The 22,341-nt window shown below is 34.4% G+C and overlaps 1 protein-coding gene across 1 annotated transcript in view; it reads left to right on the top strand.

The window, feature by feature from the left end:
• Tecrl (trans-2,3-enoyl-CoA reductase like) overlaps positions 1–22,341 on the top strand; it is a 69,785-nt gene that overhangs the window by 27,065 nt on the left and 20,379 nt on the right. The window contains exons 3-5 of the mRNA XM_070013079.1: positions 10,779–10,823; positions 13,036–13,139; positions 18,912–19,027. Coding sequence (XP_069869180.1) covers positions 10,779–10,823; positions 13,036–13,139; positions 18,912–19,027 — 265 coding nt within the window. The remainder of the gene's footprint in view (positions 1–10,778; positions 10,824–13,035; positions 13,140–18,911; positions 19,028–22,341) is intronic.

Raw genomic sequence — 22,341 nt, forward strand, 5'->3', positions numbered from 1 at the left:
GCTGTTGCAGATTATACAGTATGATAGCACCCTTCCTTTCTTACTTGAGTACTTTATAATAGCAAACTTCCGAGCAGAAACATACTCTCTTAAGGTCAGCAAAATTCTATGTGTTTTATTGATGCAGATTTGAAATAAATGTTTTGAGTTCATGGTGAAGATGAGAGAAGAAACAGATTCCTATTTTTAGAATTCACAAACACTATCATGTATCTAATACTACAACAGTAGATATCTTACTGACATTCTCTGTTTCATTTTGGGCTGGTTACTTAAGTACACATGTGGCATTCAGAAGACTGCAAAGAAACATTCACAGGGAATGAAATGGTTTGTTTTGTTCTACTGAAGTATACTGTGCTGAATGAATAATTTCTAATAAATAAAATAACTAATTCACAATAATATAGCAACAACTGTATTTTTAGTACATCACACAAAGGAATAAATTTTGGTAGTACATTAAAACTCATTTAAAATATATAATTTTTATTTCTTTTACCTCAAAAAATCATTTATATAATATCCTAATTTATAGGTAATACCTGTGGTTACTTTATTTTATTTTGTTCAACTAAACACTTTTCATTGTGACAGCGTTTTTGCTTGGCTAGAAAGGAAAGTGTTGTATACAACTTTAAATACCAAAATGAGAAAGAGCAACTTATTGAGGAAATGTTTCTTAAGAAATATATTAACTTGATGGAAGTATAAAACATTACTAATAAAATTATTCAAGTAAAATGCTTTTATTATAATCTAGTATTTTGATATTTCCACATTCTTCCTAAATGTTCCAAGGTTTTTAAATAGAATCCAAATATAATGCCCATTTTTAAGTTTTTAATTTTATTATCTTAAAGTAGGTGTTCAAAGAACTTGACATTTAACACAACTACTGCTTTTTTATGGCTCATTTCTGAATATTATGTTTTTATAATGGTTACTAATGTTACATTTTATATATTGAAATTATACAGATGTTCTTTAGTATTATATAGATTTGTTAGTGTTTTTAAATATTATACAGTTAATACAGAGTTAATATTTATGACAGTTTTTTAAATATTATGCAGTTAGTTATTTCTTCATTCTCAAAATGGATATCTTACTTCATTTAATGAAAAAAAAATGTTCTCTAGACCCAAATCCTTGTCAGACTAATATTGTCCACATTTTTGCCTTTGTATTTGGCCAGTCCTGGGGCTTGAACTCAGGGCCTGGGCATTGTCCCAGTGCTCAAAGCTAGCTAGCATTCTACCACTTGAGCCACAGTGCCACTTCTGGCTTTTTCTGTTTATGTGGTACTGAGAAATCAAACCCAGGGCTTCATGCATGCTAGGCAAGCACTCTACCACCGAGCCTTTGTACTTTCTTTAAAGGATGCTTCATTTAAAGATACTTGGCCAACACCTCATTTGGATGTAATTTAGAACTAGTTACAATTTGATAAATTTGCTCATACAATTTTCATTATTCATTTTGCACACATACACATATATGATATATAATCATTTGGAGCATTTCTTAAAATAATGTATCTTTTGACATTTTATAAGTCCTATATTACTCTCAGCCATTATGTATTTTGATTTTCTTTCAAATTTATATGTTGATTTTCTTTGACATTTTAGTTCTAAAATTTATTTTTATACCTTAGATATACTTATGACCTCAAAAGAGTGAGACAATCTATCGAGGCATGGATAAAGATAACGAATTTATTAACACTACACCAGACATGGAGCCTGCGACTATCTTGTCCTGGGCTAAACCACCTCAACCACCAAGCCTCCAAGCCTCCAAAAAGCAGCTCTCACCTTTATTAGTTGGTCTGCAAACCCCCAATTAGTCTGAAAACCCCCCCAACCCAAAGCACCAAATCTCCAAAGGGGGAGGATTTTCCTTTTCTTTCTTTCCACCTTTTTGCAGGCCTCTCCACTCTCCACAGGCCTGCCCGGCTCTCCAGTGGGCGCCTCTCCACAGGCCTTGAGAAGAAGAAGGCCCCAATGGCCTCTGGAGAAGTTCCCAGATGGACTTGTGAGGAGGCCTGCCCTCCCCAGGCCTGCCTTGCTCTGCTTGTGGCCTGTTGCCTGCTTTCCGTGCCTGTTGTCTCCCTCTCCACCTTCTCTCTACTCTCCACTTCACTCTCTGTCTCTCTACTTCCACCTCTCCCCTCTACTCCTTTGTCATTCTCACCTCTACTTCCACAGGACTAATGGCTTTCAACTGCCATTCCTACTCCTCCCCCAAGCTGCCCACTGTGTAATCACCTCTTGACAGCTCACAATGTGGGGCTGGTCGCCCCACCCCATCAGTAGCATGCCCTGCAGCCTTTAGGAGGCATACCTGGCACCTTTGGCAGCATGTCCCTCCCCTTTCAGCTGCACCACAGGCCCCCCCCCCACCAGCAGCACACCCTGGGGGCTGTGAGGTCAGCACCTCGATGCCCCTCTCCCTCCAGTGGCCAGGTCCTGGGGGTTGTGAGGTTCACCTCTTGATGCCCTCCCTCCAACTGGCTGGGCCACAGGGCCATGCTGAATATTGGACCCCTGCTGGTTATTAACCCATTATTTTCATTATCTATTTTACCTGTGTTTATCTACCAGTGTTTTTACATTTTTTCTTTTATTTTACTTTTATTACTTTTAATAAGTTTTTTTATTGTGAAAATACTATACAGAGCGGTTACAGTTACATGAGCAAGGTAATGAGTACATTTCTTATCAAGCATTGTTGCCTCCTCCTTTGTTTTTCCCCTACCATCCCTTCCCTCCCTCCTCTTCAACTACACTACCTCCCCCTCCCCCGCCTAAATTGCAACAATGAGATGTACGAGACGCTATGTCTTTACATTTGTTCACCATGTTTGTTTACTTGGGATAAAGTGAGGGAATAATTTCTAACATTAATGAAAACAGTCTTTTCTCTTGGGAAATACTTTATACATGATCTACTATTAAGAATACCCCACCATTATCAACCTCATATTTTCTTGTCTTTTCTTTTCTTTCTTTCTTTCTTTTTTTTTTTTTTTGGTCAGTCAAAGGGCTTGAACTTTGGGCCTGGGCACTGTCCTTCAGCCTTTTAGCTCAAGGCTAGCACTCTACCACTTGAGCCACAGTGCCACTTCCAGTTTTCTGGTGGTTTATTGGAGATAAGAATCTCAAGGACTTTGCTGCCTGAGCTGGCTTTGAACCATGTGCCACAGTCTCAGCCTTTGGAGTAGCTAGGATTACAGGCATGAGCCACTGGTGCCCGGCAACCTTCATATTTTCAATCAAAACACTGAATTACATTTACACATGGAGCATAGTCATACATGTATAGAAGATATTAGTTGGCCAAAGAATCTTTGGTGTTCAGTTTCAAATAGTAGATCTCAATAACCTTACAGAAAGACAGGATGCATAATTTAATTATTTTTAGTGTACGGCATTCAGGAAAGAATCTGAACTTTCATTTCTGCAAATGTGTTAAACTTTCAGACAGTAAACCAGCTCTTGAAACATACTTCCTTCAGTACCCCTTCCAGTGTTGCTTGGCAACCTATTGTAACAAACACTTCACTAAGGTACATAAACTTAACAGGACAGACTTTCATCAGATTTCTATTTTCATATCTCTGTTACCGTCTTCACATTTTGTCAACAATTCTGCAGTAGAATGCAGTAGAAACCTATTGTTTTCTTCATAGAGTAGATGCAGTATAGGATTCCTCATTCCTTGTATGTAGGATATTAATGCACTTACATTTCCAATACTTGTTTTTAAAAATATGCTTATATTTAAATATATTCACTTGATTTTTCACATCATAATGATATTTTTATATTTTGTCATTACTGATGTGAATATATTAGAAAGTTATGCTCATATGACTATAATTTACAAATACAATTATTTGACTATGGAAATGCAAGGCATCAATCATCCCTCAGTAACTAGAATTGTTATTCTATATAGTTTTTGATTTGTTAAATTTATGAAAATATTTTTATAGATTTAAATTTGCTTGACTGTATGGATTTACAATGTGTTCTGCACCCCTAGTCCCAGCAGGTAGGGTTTTACTATTTTCTTTTATTATAAAGATACTGTACAGAGGCTTACAGTTACATACGTAATGACTGCATTTCCTATCCATTGTTACCCCTTCCTTTGTTTTTCCCCTACCTACCCTTCCTTCCCCACCTACCAAATCCTCCCCATCAAATGGAAGTTTTAAATTTCGTTTACAATATAGTGTCTTGTACATCTCCTTGTTACAATGGGTCAAACTGTATCCTTGTTTCAGAATTTGTTATTTCCCTTCCCCTCCCCAAATTAAGAAAATGTATGTACAAGATTCAGGACACCAGAATCAAAAACAGTGACAATAGTAATTATACCATGGGGAAACAACATAAAAAAGGAACAAAAAATTCACATATTACATTATAACTATAGTAAAAACGACAGCAAGAAAGATCAAACCATTTGTGTTCGTATCTTCGGGTTCATTTCTCGTAGCATCATCTTATGTGGTCATAAGCAATTCCTCTATTAATCCTTAGGTAGCCTCTTCAGACTCGTGAAATTCCTGTATTAATCATTCCTGTATTAATCATTCAGCATTTTTACCAGTAGTATTTGTAGAGCAATTTGTGAGCTCTACTTGGGATTATTAATTAACTTCTCTGTTGCTTAATTATCATGAATAGGAGTTGAGATACCTGGACTTTCCTTTTTACTTGTGTTTCTTTGGCTTGTTCTGCCCATTTGGGTATGAAAACAAAACCAATCCCATTCTACAATACTATCTTAAGGCAAGCATCAACTAGAGCCCTGTAGTTGCACAGATTGTTTGACACAGTAAAAATGAGTACATGTACAATCTAGTTCCACAGATATAATCTAGTTCAACAACAATCAATTAGGGATCAATGGAGTAAGAAAATCAAAGGAGTCAGCAAACCAGAAATGAATAGTTTTAGGGAGAATTGTGAGGAGAAAATAAGATTAGAGAATGTAGGGAGGGAAAGGGAGAGAGGGAAGGTAACTAAGACCTATGTTCAGAGAGCAGAAAAGGAGAGAAGGAAAGGAAAAGAGAGATAAAGAAAAAGGAAAAAGGAAAAATAAATAAAAAAAATTAAAAATGAAACCTTTAAAATATTATATAATTGTAAAGACATTAAGGGAGTTAAGGCAGAGAGTTTGTGAATTGGAGAATCAATATCTGGATTAAGTATGCCCACAATGAAGGTTATCCTTCATTGAAGGATACATACATAATCAAAGATGTATGTATCTGGGGATAAACAGAACAGCAATTAAGTAAAGCAAAATATCAAAAGGACCAAAAGAGAAAAGCGTAAAAAGAGAATTTTTAAAAATCCTGAAATAAAAATGAGGACAAAAAAGAAAACTATAAAAAAAATAAAAATTAGGTGAGGAGGAGGAGGAGGGGGGAGATGGGAGATGGGAAGGGATGGGAAGGGGAAACAAAGGAGGCAGCAACAATGCTTGATAAGAAATGTACTCAGTACCTTGCCCATGTAATTGTAACCTTCTGTACAGTGTTTTCACAATAAAAAAATTCTAACTGGACAAAATGAAAAAAAATAAATAAAAATTAAGTAGAAAAAAGAATTCTTCTATTTTTTTAGGAGGAGATCTTGTGTTTCCCCTGTGCCCATAACCAGTCTTTTGGTGGAGTATCTGGTTTGCTTGTGGTGTTTGGTTTTCTTGTGGTTTGATTAGTTTTTTTTAAATCAGTTTGTTTGCAGAGGCAGAATGCAGCTCTGCCTTACCCCAGACTTTATAACCCTCCTCCCTGGCTACTTCAGTGGGAGAGTGATCTACTTTGAACATCACAAAAGAGGGCAATGGCTGTCTCCTCTAGCTTGGAGTTGCTATGATGGAACTAGGTTGTAGGTAGGGTTGAGGCTTCTCAGCAGTCAGTACTTTTCCCTAAGGGGCTAGTTCCTGAGACACAGCTCAGTTTGGAGCCATTCTCAGGATTTATTCTATCCAGTTTCCAATTCTTTTACTCTTACCCTCCTGCAGCTGGAGTTTCTGCCTATACTACACAGGGGTGTGGCAGCCTCTTGATTTGTTTACCCAGTGAAGAAAGTTGCCATGCCCTGGGCGGAGCTTTCTCTGCTTAGGAAGGACAACTTTCCCAGAGGGGTAGAGCTGAGCCCTGAAGGTCTACTTACTTTTACCTGTTGAATGGCTCCTATTGTCTTAACACAAGGCCTGTGTTAAGATGTAGTTGCTCTGGCCCAGTCTTTGTCAGTATCAGATAAAGTTCTGTGGTGGGAGGGCAGCTACCTTCCCACTGCTCCTCTGCGAAAAGGAGAGAGGATGTCTTTGGGATACTCATCCCTTTCCCTTGGTCCACTCTGTGACTGTCTCTGGTCAACAGGATGAAGATTTCTGCTCCTTGTCAGTTCTTGCTGTTGGTGAGTAGAATCCTAGCGCTCGGCGTCTCTGGTGCCTTTGTTCTGGGGGCTCTGTCTGTTGATATGGGTTCTGGGGACACCAGCAAGTGCTCAAATCTGTCTTCTTAACGAAGCTGCCTGAATTTTTCTCTCTGGTCAAACTCTGTGGGCTATGATGACACACTTGGTGTGATTCTCTAGACTTGCACATTTCACTGGACCACTAAAACTGCTTTCTACACGAGAGCTTGTTTAGCCCCCAGATTCTCCTCTAGACTCTGATTTACTATTATGTAAAGACAACATTTACCTTAAACTTACTCACAGATATTTTTCATCTCACTTTTCTATGTTCTTCCATCTGACTATATGTTAACTATTAATAATGGCTCTGTTTTGGCTCTCCTTTTCTACGAAATACACTTTGACGTTAACAGTCCTGCTATCTGTGAATCCAGATATCTATTATAATTGACACATGGAACATTATCTGGTCAAATTAGTCGTTTCATATTTAGTTTATGAATAGTGAACAGTGATGAACATGCTAGGCATATCTTAATAGTTTGTCAGTTGGCACATTGTGGGGATTAACTACAATGCATATCATCAAAGCATATTTCTATTTTTATTTATAGGAAATACATAGATAATAAACATTGATTTGGTATAACAGCAGTCTATAAGCAGGGGCTTCACAGAATAAAAAATACACACATAGGATTAATAATTTAAATGTCAAATGCTGAATCTATTTTCTACAAAAATGTGTCAAGTTTTAATATGCAAAAGAAAAATAATGAAATAGCAAAATATTTTAGAAGATATAGGCAAATCATCAAATAATTAAGTGATTGAGGAAAATGTGTGGCAACATATATTGTCCCACACTCATTTATTTCATTTCTTTTTTCCCTTTAATTGGTTAAATTAAAAATAAACCTGATATATTAGGAAAGAAAACTGATAAAATTAGGGGAAAAATCTTGCTATATAAGAAAGATGATAAACTGAGCATAGAATCTAATGTTAATCTAAATTAGGCCATTTAGATATTAATTTAACTTAGATTAGTGATTTATTATAGATTTTCTCAGCATTTGTATAGTTAAAATATCTGATTTGAAAAGTTGTTAACATATTGTTGAGTATGAAGACTGTTTATGCTCTTGCAAATGCACATAAATCAGCAGTGAATCAATGGCACAATGTGAATCCATTCTGAATGACAAAAAGCTTCTTCATTAGTCAAATAATGTAGCATGTCGTTTAGGCTTTATGCACTACTGTTTATCTATCATTTCCCTGGCTGCTTTTCAAGCTCATTCCAAAAAAAGAATAACTGTCATCATCCAGTCATCTAATTTATAGACAAATTCATTTTCTTAGGGTGTGGTTAGTTTTTCTTTGTCACTTTCATCATAAAAGGTACCATAAGTACTATCACAATGATGCCTTCAGTGAAGAATATTGAAATGGAAAGAACTGGACAACTCATTCATATTCTTCACAGGAACTCAATTACTGTTTATCAAATACAAAGAGATTCTCATGAGGTTCATAAATTGTTCAATATCCTTAATTTGTCCAAATTATCAATTAAAAGAATTTTCTGCTGCATATCATTTTATTTTTAACATTATATTTTCACTCTCTATAAAAAACAAACAACAATCAAGGTATTTTTCAGCCAATTACACTAGAATATATCCCCAAGTAACTAATGCCTCTGTAAATAGTGCCAGTTTTATTAGTAAACACAAAAATAACCCAAAAGAACATTTTCCTTTATATTTTCTAAAAATGATGAAAGGTAAAGTATTTGCACTATTTTGCATGCCATTCTATTCATAAATTTTGCTTAGAAATAATCCTAGACAAAATTTAACTGCTGACCAAAAACTTTACCTAATGAATTATTATTTTTTTCCATGAGCATTTCTTATAAAGCTTTCTTTTTATAGTGAACCTTGAAAGAATTGTTGCTGTAGTCCTATACCAACTTGTATTTAATTTTGATCTCCTTTTTGGGATGATAATTTGAGACCTCTCTGCTTTTGCTTCTTGCTTGTTTATTTTCATGATACTGGGGGTTGTACCTACAGCTTCAAGTGCTCAAGGCAATTGCTCCACCAATAGATCAACATCAATAGACATTTATTAAACTTAAGTAAGGTCTTGCTAACTTTTCTCAGACTCATGATTCTCCTGCATTTAATTCCTAAGAAATTGGGATATAGATGTTTACCTTCTTCTCACTGATTTTTTCAATGTGGGTACTCTCTTTAGATTAATTTAATAAATTTTAGATTAATTTAATAAAAAATTCCTGTAAATTGTATTATTATTTTCATGTGAGTACCAGGATTTTCAGATTTCTTCTTTAGCTTATTTAATGACTATTGTTTAGCTAAAAATATATCATTCTATTTCTGTTTGGTTATATACTTTTAGTTTCTCTTACTAATGACTTGAAATTTTATTATATTATAAATTCATAAATTTCAGGGTATCATTTCAGAGTTTTTGAACATGTTATTTCTTGTTTTATTTCCTTTTTAGTGACCTAAAATGTATTCAGTGTTGCAAAAGGTTGTATGGGCTCTTTCTGGATTGAATGTTCTATTGAATGTTCTATGTTAAGCCTATTTTGTTTGGGCTTTAGTGTTTATATGAAATTAATTTGTTTTGGTATGTGTGTGTGTGTGTGTGTGTGTGTGTGTGTGTGTGTGTGTGTGTGTGTGTGTTGGGACATCTATATAATCTAATGATGAAAGTAGAGAAACAGGAGAGTAAAATGAAAACAAAAAACAAAAACTCTACTATCTGTTCTTTAATCCCAGTCTTGTCTCTTTCATTTTACTTTGTGTGAGAGAAAGACATTTTTCTCTCTTCAAATAGATTAGATGTAATGTGTGTGTGTGTGTGTGTGTGTGTGTGTGTGTGTGTGTGTGTGTGTGTATGTGTGTGTGTATTTGTGTATTTGCTGAAGGAACATTGCCCTGCCTTTCTTGCCAGGCTGAGTTCCAGTCACTTTTACTGTATGCAGGCCTGACAAAATGAGAGATAGAGGAACCACCCTTGATTTGTTCCCAACCACTCAGCCTGAGGGCCCCAGCTGAATATCCCATATGTCTGTCAAGCTCTTTTTGCATGCATATTTGGTAGAGAAAATTCCAGAGTAACAGCTGCTTTCCACACAATCTCCATTCAAAAGAATCAGGCCAAAGTAATCTGTGCTGGAAGGCTAAAGTATAAGGCTTGGAATGATGCTAGTATGCTGTCCACATGTTCTGATTTATTTGTATTCCCACAGCTGGTCCCCTCTCATCTTACTCATTAGGGGTGCAGCTCCAAATATACATTTGCCCTCAGCTTCCTTCTGTACTGTAATTTGAACTCCACCTTCCTACCCAACTAGATCTCTGCCTGTGAATCCAGTTGCTTGTTTTCACACTGATCCCCAGGATGCTTGCCTGCTTTGTTATCACAGAGTTGGTATCCCTTGAAGTTTTGAGATTAAAAAAAAAAAAAAAACCTTTGCAAGGCATCACTAAACAAGGCAGATATTGCAGAAAGCTCTTTCTCCAGGGTTTGCTTGTTGCAACTTCTTGAATTACATTTTTCATGTCCTTGAATTCAGGGCTTCAGACTCTTACTCCACTGGTTAGGGAGTACAACTTGAGTCACACTGCCAGTTCGGGCCTTTGTCAGTTAATTGGAGGTAATTCTCTATTGTATTTCTCTGCTGGGGATATCTCAATCTTCAATCTTCTTATCTCAGAGTTGTTGGTAGTTAAGATTATAAAATGAGCCATTGACACTTCACTATAAATTATTTTAAAAGAAACAATTTATACTATGGTAACTAATAATAATTCACTATGGAATGACATGATAACATATCGGAGTTTTCCTGTATAGAAAGTACTTTTCTACTAAATCTAATGTCAGATTAAATAGAATGCGCTAAAGTGACATTTTTGCTACTATCAATGCATGTATAACTCAATAAATCAATATTACATGATAACATGATAGACTGTCTTATAAGAGAAGAAGAGCTCATTCGATGAATATTCAATAAATTTCAAATGAGATCACATACTCAAGTTACAAGTAAATGTGTGAAAATTTTAATTAAAGAATAAGTTAAATGAAGGAGACTGGTTGTTTCAAAGGCCACAAGATTTGGTGTACATCTGCAAGTGAAAAATTCCCACTCATCAGAAGTAATCACATTATTTCCATGTTAGTACTGAATAGTCAAAGTATTTATTTCCCAATATTTTGTAAATCTTTTGATAAGAACTGACCTAGTTTTGATGTATGTATTTTTATTTTATTTAATAGGTCCAAAGTGGTATCCTTCTCGGATTGGCCTACAGCTAGAATGTGGTAAGAACCAATTTTCAATGAGACATTTCTTTAATCTAGGATCACTTTTCTATTTTAATGGCTAATAATTATTGTATAGGTTATGGTACAATAATAACAGATTTTTTTTAATGTGCATGTGCTATATGGTCTGTCCTCCTTTGGTATAACAGAGTTTGTATAGGGAAAGTTTGGATGTACAGTGAGAAAAAAATCACTCAATAATTTTTGAGATCCAACTTTGAAACTGAAAAAAATTACTAATTGATCCATATTTATTATTTGACCCATATTTTGTTAGTCCCAGCAAACTGATGTGCTATTGCATAGGTAAGGGTTGGGCAGGTAGATGGTGATGTTAATCGGGGGAACTACAATCCATGCTGTGATGAGAAGAATAGAGAGACAGTGAAGAATTAGAGCTTTTATTACAATGATCTGTCATAAAACTTGTAAATAAAACAAAAATATATCTTATTCCTATCTTATCTTAGCAAATGTTTCACAATGACCCAGAATTGAGTGTGCTGAATTTCTAATTGTGACTAGAAAATGCAAAAAACATGGATTGAATTGCCCTTTATCTCTGATCACTGGTTGTAGCCAATACATAAAATCTTTAACTTCTTCAGCTCTGACAATATTCTGGGCTTAGGATATACAACCCAATACCTAACTCATCCTAGGGACGAAACAACTTATACGTGGCTTAATTTGGGCAGGAAATTTGGGATCTTTAATTAGCTGAAACATGATCTAGAAAGAGAACATTTTCCTTCAGAAAAGAACATAGTCTTGGGAGACTTAAGTGGTAAAATCAGGGTGGCAGATTTATGTGCCTAGTATGGAAGAGTTATTGGTATGTCTGAATGTTGTCTGTATTAATATGTAACTGTGTGTACAGTTACATATATACATATATGTATACACACATATGTATGTGTGTGAAACCACATATAAAGTCAATCCTCTTTTTCTTAATATTGACAAGCATTGCAGAATAGTATAAATGAATTCCTTCCTTATGGTGGAGGTCAGTATGTGTTGGAAACAGTTTCAGCACACTTTCATTAAGTATTAAGCCATCATCTTTTTAATCTTACTAATATTTTCTCAATAACTTTTAATACGTGAGTTTTCACTGTATTGTTAAACATTTGGATATCAAATTATTTACTTTGATCAATATTGCATCAACTTTCTATTTCTCTATAAAAGATGATGACATTTTAGGTGTTCAAGTTTCATTAACTAGATTGAATTCACGTTAACTGTTGGATTTTCTGCACAAGAGATGAAAAATTTGGGAACAAAATTTTGGTTGAACTGAATTCTCACCTGAAAATCCTTAAATAATGCTCCTTTCCAGCCACATTCTAGCTGTTTGATGTCCGGTGTTTTGTTTTCCGCTTTAGTTTGTGTTTGTTTGCTGTCCATATTTGTGTGTCCAATTTCCTTGAGTGAGTTCACTCAGTAGAGGCTCTTCTTTATACCAGAAACCACCTTCATCTTGGACATGTATCAACAGTAGTACTCTGGATTCTTCTTTTTCTGACTGTACATAAAGACTTTTAAAATCTTACTTAATTGAATTACATCTAACTGGATAATAACTTTTTAAAACCATATAACATGCCTTAATTTACAAAGTGATAGCCTATCCTATTCAGACGCCCTGAATTAAGGGCAGGTATCATGAAGGATGATAAATTTGAATCATAAATAAATAAATCATAAATCATAAATAAATTTTAGCTAACCTGTAAATAAAATAAATGTAGCTAGTGTTGAAATATACTTTGGTTAGCTTTGATTAAATTCAACTAAGAAAGTTTTGTGCTTTTGAAAAAAAGCTACAAATATTTTACAGAATAGAATTGCTCATCTTTGATTTTAATTTGAAGACATAATTTCTATATAAAATTACATGAAGAAATTCTTTATCACTGCCGGGCACCGGTGGCTCATGCCTGTAATCCTAGCTATTCAGGAGGCTGAGATCTGAGGTCGTGGTTCAAAGCCAGCCAGGGCAGGAAAGTCCATGAAGCTCTTATATCCAATAAACCATCAGAAAACCAGAAGGGCATTGTAGCTCAAGTGGTAGAGCACTAGCCTTGAGCTGAAGCACTGAGGGACAGCATTCAGGCCCAGAGTTCAAGACCCATGACTGACCAAAAAAAAAAAACCTTTGTCATTATATTTAAATGTGATTTTCTTGTTGTTTATGGGTTAGGTGGACCTTTTCTGAAGGACTGCACTTCCATTCAAAGGGTTGCATCAGCCTCAATTGTCACCCTCTATTTCACAGACCTGGGTCGACAAGTCAGTTGGACCACCGTAAGTGTAATTTGCAATGCAATATTCATGTGCCATATTTTGTTTTAAGTAATTTCTATTAATAGAAAAAGTATTATCCTGAATGGTATTATTAACCTTATTTTCTTTTGCTTATCAGTGGTCATAATTTTTTTTCAAGTTTGGGTTGATCGAAATTATAGTTGAATAAAAGAAATAAATTCCCCCCTTTTTAGCATCAACCCATCTTATGACTGAGAATTCCATATCTGCTATTCCTATCTCTTGTCAATGTCTGTACCTTTTGCCTCTAGGAGTCTAGAATATCAGAGATCCTCTTGACATTGGAAAGAGGAAAGGCAGAATATTTTATTTTAAAGGAGATTTCTAGATGAACATTCCATAACTTTTTTTAGAGGATAAAGGTTTGAATATAGTCCAGGAAGAAAGATCCATGGGAAGCTCCAGTTAATCAGCAAAGAGCTAAAAGTGGAGGTGTGGCTTAAGTGACAAAATAGTAGTCATGAGTAAATGCAAAGCAAGAGCATGAAGTATGATTGACACAAATAATAAAGTAAACCCAAATCAAAACCATATGACCATATAAGATGATGTTCTAAGATATGGAAATGAGGATTTTGTTGTTGTTGTTGTTGCTCCTGGGGCTTGAACTCTGGGCCTGGGCACTGTCTCAGAGCTCTTCAGCTCAAGGCCAGCATCTACCACTTGAGCCACAGCACCACTTCTGGTTTTCTGGTGGTTAATTGGAGATTAAGAGTCTCCCAGACTTTCCTGAACTATCTGGCTTTGAACCGCAATCCTCATATCTCAGTTTCCTGAGTAGCTAGGATTACAGGCATGAGCCATTGGTGCCAGGCCTTTGTTGTTTTTCATTGACTGTGTGAAGTTATTTTTTTCTTTTTTTTTTTTCACCTTTGATTAATCTTCTGTTGTCACGCTATATGATTTTGGCACCCTGTGGCTTGAATATAAGTTTATCTGATTTGGGAAAGGAAAGGGAAACAACAAAATGGTGAGACAAAGAACAAAGGCTGAACCATTGCAACAGCAATACTCACAAGACAATATGGTGGAAATGAATGTTACAACTTCGGCAGAAGGGAGTTGAGGTGTAGGGAAAGTGGGAAAAAAAGAGGGAGGAGGTCAATGTTTGACAAGAAATGTACTCATTAACTTAAGTAAGTAACTGTAACCCTCTGTACATAACTTTGGCAATAAAATTAAATTAATTAAAATCAAAACAAACAATACGGGTCTGGGAAGGTGGCTCAGTGGTAGAGCGCTTGCCTTGCATGCATGAGGCCCTGGGTTCGATTTCTCAGCACCACATAAGCAGAAAAAGGTGGAAATGGTGCTGTGGCTCAAATGTTAAAGCACTAGCCTTGAGCTGAAGAGCTGAAGCAGGAAAAGGTGGAAGTGGTGCTGTGGTTCAAATGGTAAAGCACTAGCCTTGAGCTGAAGAGCTGAGGGACAGTGCCCAGGCCCAGAGTTCAGGCCCCATGAACTACAAAATAAATACAAAAAAAAAAAAAAAAGAACAACAATAAAAATGGAAGCATTAGAAAGAAGTCAACACTTCAGAAAGTTTGAGAATGAAGGAGCAAAACTTCTTTTCACTTATGGAAATATACCTTTCACTTTTCTCAGATGACAGAAGTTTTCAGAATAGTCCTATGTGAAATCAATGCCATCAGAAAAAGGAGCACTGCAATAAAGTAGATGAAGGGCTCAAACGCAGTGAAAATAATTGACATTAGTCATAAATATTGAAGTTTGAATTTCTGAGTGATGGAATAAAACCATAGCAATGCTTCAATAGCAAGAGTAAAGAATACAGGATTCAATGTCAGTGAATGAGGCAATCTGATAAATAATTTTGACACTGATATACAAAAAATAGTGTGCTGTATAGTGTATTTTTTTCACAAAGAAAACACCTGAGGTATTATTTAAACTTTGAAAGTCTTTGCTATCAACTACATTGCATTTTATATTTAAAATGTGACTTTTAATACTATTAAAAGTTATTTTATTCTGTGTAAGTTTTAAAAATATTATTAGTTTAGTTCATGCTTTGTTCCTTAATTCTCTAAAAGAGAAAATTAAATTTACATTTCATAATAAAATGTTGTCTTATGAGCTATATTTTGGAAGGAATATCTGTTACTGCTAAATGATTATTTTAGTTTAAAAAGTGTATTTCATTTTTAAGTGCTAATTTGTTGTACCACAAACACAATTTACAATTTTCTAACTCCTCCAAAAGTATAGTTGGTATATGCATCTCATGAACAACCTTTGAGTATCGTATTGATTATATAACTTACTCAAAAGTACTGGAAGTTGTTAGATATACTGATTTTTACCAAGAACATTGAAATATTCCAAAAGTCTCTGCCTACCTTTATGATGAAAAAAGAATTTTGTTTATAGACCTTTTCTTTTTTTTTTTCAGAGAGCAGTACTAGCCATGAGTTCATTGGAAATTTCTATCTATATATTTTGGGTTAGCATTGAGAAGATAATCTGTGATGTAGGATTCTATGGTTACTGTACTAGAAAATTATATCTTATTTGAGAGGAAAGTGACAAAGGGAACGCTGGAAAAAGGCTAAATATTTTTAAACCAGCCCTATGTTTCAGACATTCTTTTGTTTCAAGTGAGTCAGTTCTATTAAATACTAAAAATACATATTACATAGCAATCACACCCATTTTATTTCAACTAACTACATAAGCAAAAGCAGGATTGTACCTTCTATAGCATTCTTAGGTATTCCTTAAATATTAAAATATGATCCTATAATTTAGACTTTGAAAGCACACAAAAATACATTCCTATAAAAAACATTTGGTAAAGTTTTGGGAAACTAATTTAGCAAGGATAAAATTATTATTTGAATATTATTTTTACCACGTAAGGGTGTATCATAACAACTGAGAAAAACCCTCCCTCCCTTACTAAAAGACTTGGATGGTAGTTTAATATAATGATATAACAATATACTAATAAAAAAAGATCTTAGTGTTCACTCACTGAAGGTCTTTCATTGCCTATATTTACATTTGTCTATTTATTCAGTTTTAATTTGTTTCTGGCATAAATTTATATATGTACCACCCAAATCAAGATAAATAATTGTTTTTCTCCGCAGAAGAGAACTCTGTCATGTTATTCCTACATATTCTCTCTCATGAAACAATCACCCATCCATTCTTTACCTCGATATTTTAAAAAAATTCATATAGAAATACAAAAGACCCTCAATAGCCAAATCTATCCTTAGCAAAAAGGACAATGAGGGTTTTAGCACAAAATCTGACCTCAAATTTTACTACAAAGCTAGAAAATATGAGATGCAATGACTGGTAGAAGCACATGAGTCCTAATTACATTTCAATTTCCTGTTTTAGCTCATAGTTATTAAAACAGTTTATTGCCCTCTCATTTGGTCTTCTGTATATGTAGGCCGTGTCTACATAGATTCAACCAGCTATGAATCCTATACTACATAGTAAAACCTACAGTAGTTGTGTCTGTACAGATACACCCTTTCGGTCTGGGAAGATGGCTCAGTGGTAGAGCGCTTGCCTTGCATGCCTGAGGCCCTGGGTTCGATTCCTCAGCACCACATAAGCAAAAAGAAAAAAGCCGGAAGTGGTGCTGTGGCTCAAGTGGTAGAGCACTAGCCTTGAGCTGAAGAGCTGAGGGACAGTACCCAGGCCCAGAGTTCAGTCCCCACGACCAGACCCCAAAACAAAACAAAAACAAAAAACAAACAAACAAATACAGAAACAATCTTTCATACTTTAAAGAATACAATACGCCAATTAATTATATAAAAGATTTTGTTATCTTATGTAAGAAATGCAGGTGTTAGAAAATACAGGAAAATATATGTCAATGATATACAAATGGGATGTACAAGGGACATTACCTCAATAGGTTTTATATACGCAGGACTTGTGAAATTACTTCCCCACAGGTAAAAAAGATATCTATCTGTCTGTCTATCTATCTATCTATATCTATCTATCTATCCATCTATCCATCTATCTATCTATCTATCTATGTATCTATCTAACTATCTATCTATCTATCTAAATTTGAAAAGTCTGTAGAGATTCCAAAGTCTCCCAGATACTTGCTTGCCTGGTAGAATCATTGGATTTTTATTTTTTATTAAAAGAACAAAGTAATTTATTACACATGGTAGAAAAAGGATACAAGGAAAATCTTATAATGGAGCTAAATTATAATTTAATTATATTTGCACCTTCAAAATAATAAGTTATAAATATATAGAATCTTTACTTTTGAATTGTAATGGAGTTTCTATTGAAGGTAAATTCTCATAACTTACTTTGTTCATATATTCATCTGCATTCTTGTTTAAATTTGATTTGGGTTTGTTTTTACTTTTTTATAAGAAAAAATCCATATACAGAATATCTCATATAAATATTTGTGCACATATCCTTGGTTTTTTAATACAGTAATGATTTTGATTACTTTCTAAGTTTAATACAAACAACTTTCATCATTTCTTACATTTACAATCAAATGAACTATATTGAAAGTTACATTGTTCAAAAGTTATTGTTATTCTCCAGTGCCTTCAAGATATATACTTCATATTTTGTCATTATTCTAACCATTATGTTTCAGTATCAGTATTTGTGATAAAATATTGAGATTCTTAAATATTCAAGTATTCAAAAACACTTTCCTGAATTAAATGATAGAGCTAAGAATATAATTTAATTTCCTCTGACCCAAAGAAACTTCATGTATCTGACCTGTGATATGTGATAAGATTTTATTAATGTAATAAATAGTAATAAATAGTGTCATGTAATCTAGTGTAACTATTACTTATGACATTGTTCATTTCTAGTTTATTCAAAAATTTCAATAGCATCTGCCAAAATTTGATTTTTTTGTCAGTTTTGGGGTGTGAACTCAGGGCCTTGTGTTGTCCCTGAACTTTTTCACTCAAGGCTAATGCTCTACTACTTTGAACTCCACTGCCATTTCTGGCTTTCTGATGGTTAATTGGAGATAAGAATCTCAGGGACTTTCTTGCTCAGGATGGCTTTTATCCCCATATCTCAGCCTCTGGAGTAACTAGGATTACAGGCATGAGACACTGGTTCCTGGCTTCAAATTTTATTTTATTAGATCAGATGTTTGAATAAATGCCTTATACCACTTGATAAAACTTTATTGAAGACTATTGACTAGATTTAGTTACATGCCACTATGACCAGTTTGTGAGCTATATATACACACATGTATTTCATTTATTTAAGCAATATAGATATAGTGAATCCCTCCAGGGTTGTGAACAAACTTCTTTTTCTCCCACTTTTTCATGAGTATCAATTAGCCGTACAAGAGGATTTCAGTTTTACATGTCTACAAATGTGCATACAGTGTTACTTGATTAGACACACCTGTCATCGTCTCATCTCCACTCATTTCCCAAATGATACTCAACAACCTTTATTATTTCATTTTCCACACATGTGCATAAGTTTTTGAAGATATTTACTCATCTTGTCCACACTCCATAGTGCCTCTAGGAGCAGACAGAAAAAAGAGAAAATATGAAGTAAGAAAAGAGGGAAGTAAAGAAACAGAATCAAGTACCTTAGTAAATCTATTTAGAGTCAAAGACAGTTCACATGGCAGAATGATATTCACTTGTCCATTTCACCACCTCATAGGTAAGTTTACTAAATCATCTCCAAAATTTGACTGCTCAGTCTAAACCACCTTCTCATTTTCAGGTATTTTTGGCTGAATACACAGGGCCTCTGCTAATATACCTCCTCTTTTATCTGAGAATCTCCTATATATATGATGTGAAAGAAAGTTCTAAAAAAGTACGGCACCCTGTAGTACAGTAAGTATTATATACAGTATATACTGTAAATTCAAAAGAAAAGATGACTCTGAATGCTCTCAGACTGATAGACACATTGGTAAACCCATCAAAAATGAAAATATCTTAAGTAATATTGCACTTTATACATCTAAATTTTAGAACAGAAATTTTCGACAGTACACTGTAGAGAATTGACAGTTCACCATTTTTGATAATCTGATATGAAGTTGCTGTCATCTGATCAGCATCAGGAAAATGTATCATGGCACTTAGCACCAGGATGAAGAAAGCATTAAAAAATCATATTTCAAAGAATAATAGGTACTAAACAGATAGGGTAGCCATACCATAATACAGTCCAGGACCTTCTGAAGTAAGCAACTACTGTTAATTAATATTGTATGGAAATGTAATTAAAAAAAGACTTAATTGGAGGAAAGTTTATTTTAGGTAACAAATATTTATACAAACTTGCAATTTTATAAACATGAACTATATTAAGTATGCCACAGTACTCACTAATAATACTGATCAGAGCATACAAGACAAATGAGAAAATTTAAAGCATCTGCAAGAGAAATAATTAAAATAATAAAGAATCAATCTATAGGGCTCAAAATATAAATTCATCTCTATAAAACATAGGCAATATTGAACACACAGATACAATGTACCAATAAAGATTCGTAATTTACTTTTATAATTCAAATGCATGTTTAAATAACATTTTATAATAAATTTTATTATAAGGGTGATATACAAAGGGGTTACTGTTATATAAGTGAGGTAATAAGCACATTTCTTTTGTAAGAGTGTAACCCCTTCCCTCATTTTCTCTCACTTTTTCCTCTCCTGACCCCTCTTCCCTAATAATTTGCAAATTTCATTTACAACACAGTGTCTAGTATCACTTTTGAATTGATTCACCCTTTGTCGTACCATTCCTGTGATTTCCCTCTCTTCCCCAAATCATATAAAATGATGTACAAGACAAAGGGTATAGAAATAAAAAACAGTGACATCAGAGAAAAAAATCCAAAGGAAAAAAAAATAACTGAAAAAAAACCTTTTTGTTTCCATTTCTTAGAGTTCATTTTGATTCTTAGGAGAGGATCACAATGGCACAATAGTCTATGTGCATGTGACCAAACAAAGAACATTTTTAAGTGAGAATATTTCATTCCAAAATTATGACAACATTTTAATCTTTTTAGCCCACTTATTACTGGAGTGGTTGTTTCTTTGAGGATTTGTTCTGGGGTTTAATTTTTTTAGCTGTAGGTACATTTTTTATATGAGGCCCTTCTCTGTTGTATAGCTAGTGAAGATCTTCTCCCAATCTGTGAGCTTTTTGTTTACCTTGCTAGCTGTGTCCTTTGCTATGTAGAATCTGTGCAGTTTAATGCAATTCCATTTATCCAGCTTCTCTTTGATTTGTTGTGTTTCTGGATCTTTATTAAGGGAGTTTCAACTTGTGCCAAGGAGCCCTAATATATTGCCTATCCCTTCCTATAATATTTTCAGGGTATCTGCTCTTACCTTGAGGTCTTTGATCCATTTGGAGTTGGTTCTGATGCAAGGTGATATATAAGGATCTAACTTCTGTTTTCTACACATGTTTAGCCAATTATGCCAGCACCATTTGTTGAAGAGACTATTGATTTTCCATCTGATGATTTTTGGCTCTCTTATCAAAGATTAGGTGGTCATAGGTATGTGGGATCATTTCTGGGTCTTTAATTCTATTTCATTGGTCCTCATACCTGTTCCTGAGCTAGTACCAAGCTGTTTTTATAACTATGGCTTTACAATAGAGTTTGAAGTTTGACAGTGTTATTCCTCCAGCACTGTTTTTCCTGTTAAGAATTGTTTTTGCTATTTGGGGTCTTCTATTACTCCATATGAAATTTTGGATTACTTCTATTTTTTAAAGGATATTTTTGGGATATTGTTGGGTTGAATTGTGATACTAGGAGTATGGGAGGTGTTTCCACTCCTCTCCCCCGCACTTCTTTACATCTGCTTAATTTATTTTTTCTCATTTTTAGGGTTTTTATCTAGAAGTCCTTCACTTCTTGGTTACATCTTTGTAACTTCTAAGTTAATTCCTAGGTATTTTTTTTGAGGCTACTAAAAATGGAGTTTTTTTCTGATTTCAGCCCCACTCTTCTCATTGTTAGGCTACAGAAAACTTACTGATTTTGGTGGGTTAATGTTGTACCCTAATACTTTACCAAAATTTTGGATCAGTTCAAATAATGGGAGTGGAGTCTATAGGGTCCTTTAAATATAGGGTCATCCCATCTACAAAGAGGGAGAGTTTTATTTGTTCTTTCCCTATTTGTATCCTCTTTATGTTTGCCTTTTGCCTTACTGCTTTGGCTAGGCATTCCAATACTATAAGGAAGAGAAATGGAGAGAACAGACATCCTTGTCCACCCCTTCATCATTCTTCCAATCCCACAACTTCCCTCAAATTTCAACTGCATTTCCTCCTCTTCCCCTCTTTATGCTCAACCACTGATCCCAGTTCCCCTTTCAAGTACCTGTTCCCTAGTTTTTATTTTATTAGCCTTCCTAAGAAACTACACAATTTGAGCTATTTTTCTCTTAAATGTGGAAGCTAGAATTCATTTATAAATGCATTACTATACACTTCAAGATAGCACACAAGTATATTAACCGAAGTATGGTAGATACATAGGAACACATATTTTTATAGCAAATATGTACCATGAAAGTGACATAAAGCATAATGAGAAAAATCATTTTTAGCAGCATTCGGTAACAAATGGATTAACAGTGGTTAGTATTCTTAAACACAAGCACAGCATGTTTTAAAGCAACAATTATGCAACATTGTTCCCAAACAGTAAATATGTAAAGTTTAAATAATTTCAGAGTAGAAACACAAACATTTTGAAAATTTAGGAATTTAGTAGAGCCTTATAAAGTAATGTTGAAGATGCTAAGGTACTACTGTCAGGTCAGGATGGCCTCTTTTTACAAGTGTAAAGTCAATTTTAAAATGCCAAACAATCCAATGACATGCATTCAAATATTAAATCTCCAAAATTGCTTTGAGTCATAACAACCAGTCAAACTTCAATTTTGCTAATTTTCATGCAAGAGGCAGATCTCTATGTATGATTCAAACACCACAAAATTCTTTACGTATCATAAGTCCTTCAAACTGAAACTCAAGGCATATCTGCTTTCAGAACCTCTAGCCCATTAACTGTTTTTTGGACACCAACCAATTTTTCACCTACAACCTCATGAGCACCTACTGCAGATCGGTAAAATTGAAGTCATTGGTCTTAAACCTCATC

The sequence above is a fragment of the Dipodomys merriami genome, unplaced genomic scaffold (genome assembly GCF_024711535.1).
Source record: "Dipodomys merriami isolate MVZ:Mamm:240054 unplaced genomic scaffold, mDipMer1.0.p SCAF_9, whole genome shotgun sequence".
Taxonomy (NCBI): domain Eukaryota; kingdom Metazoa; phylum Chordata; class Mammalia; order Rodentia; family Heteromyidae; genus Dipodomys; species Dipodomys merriami.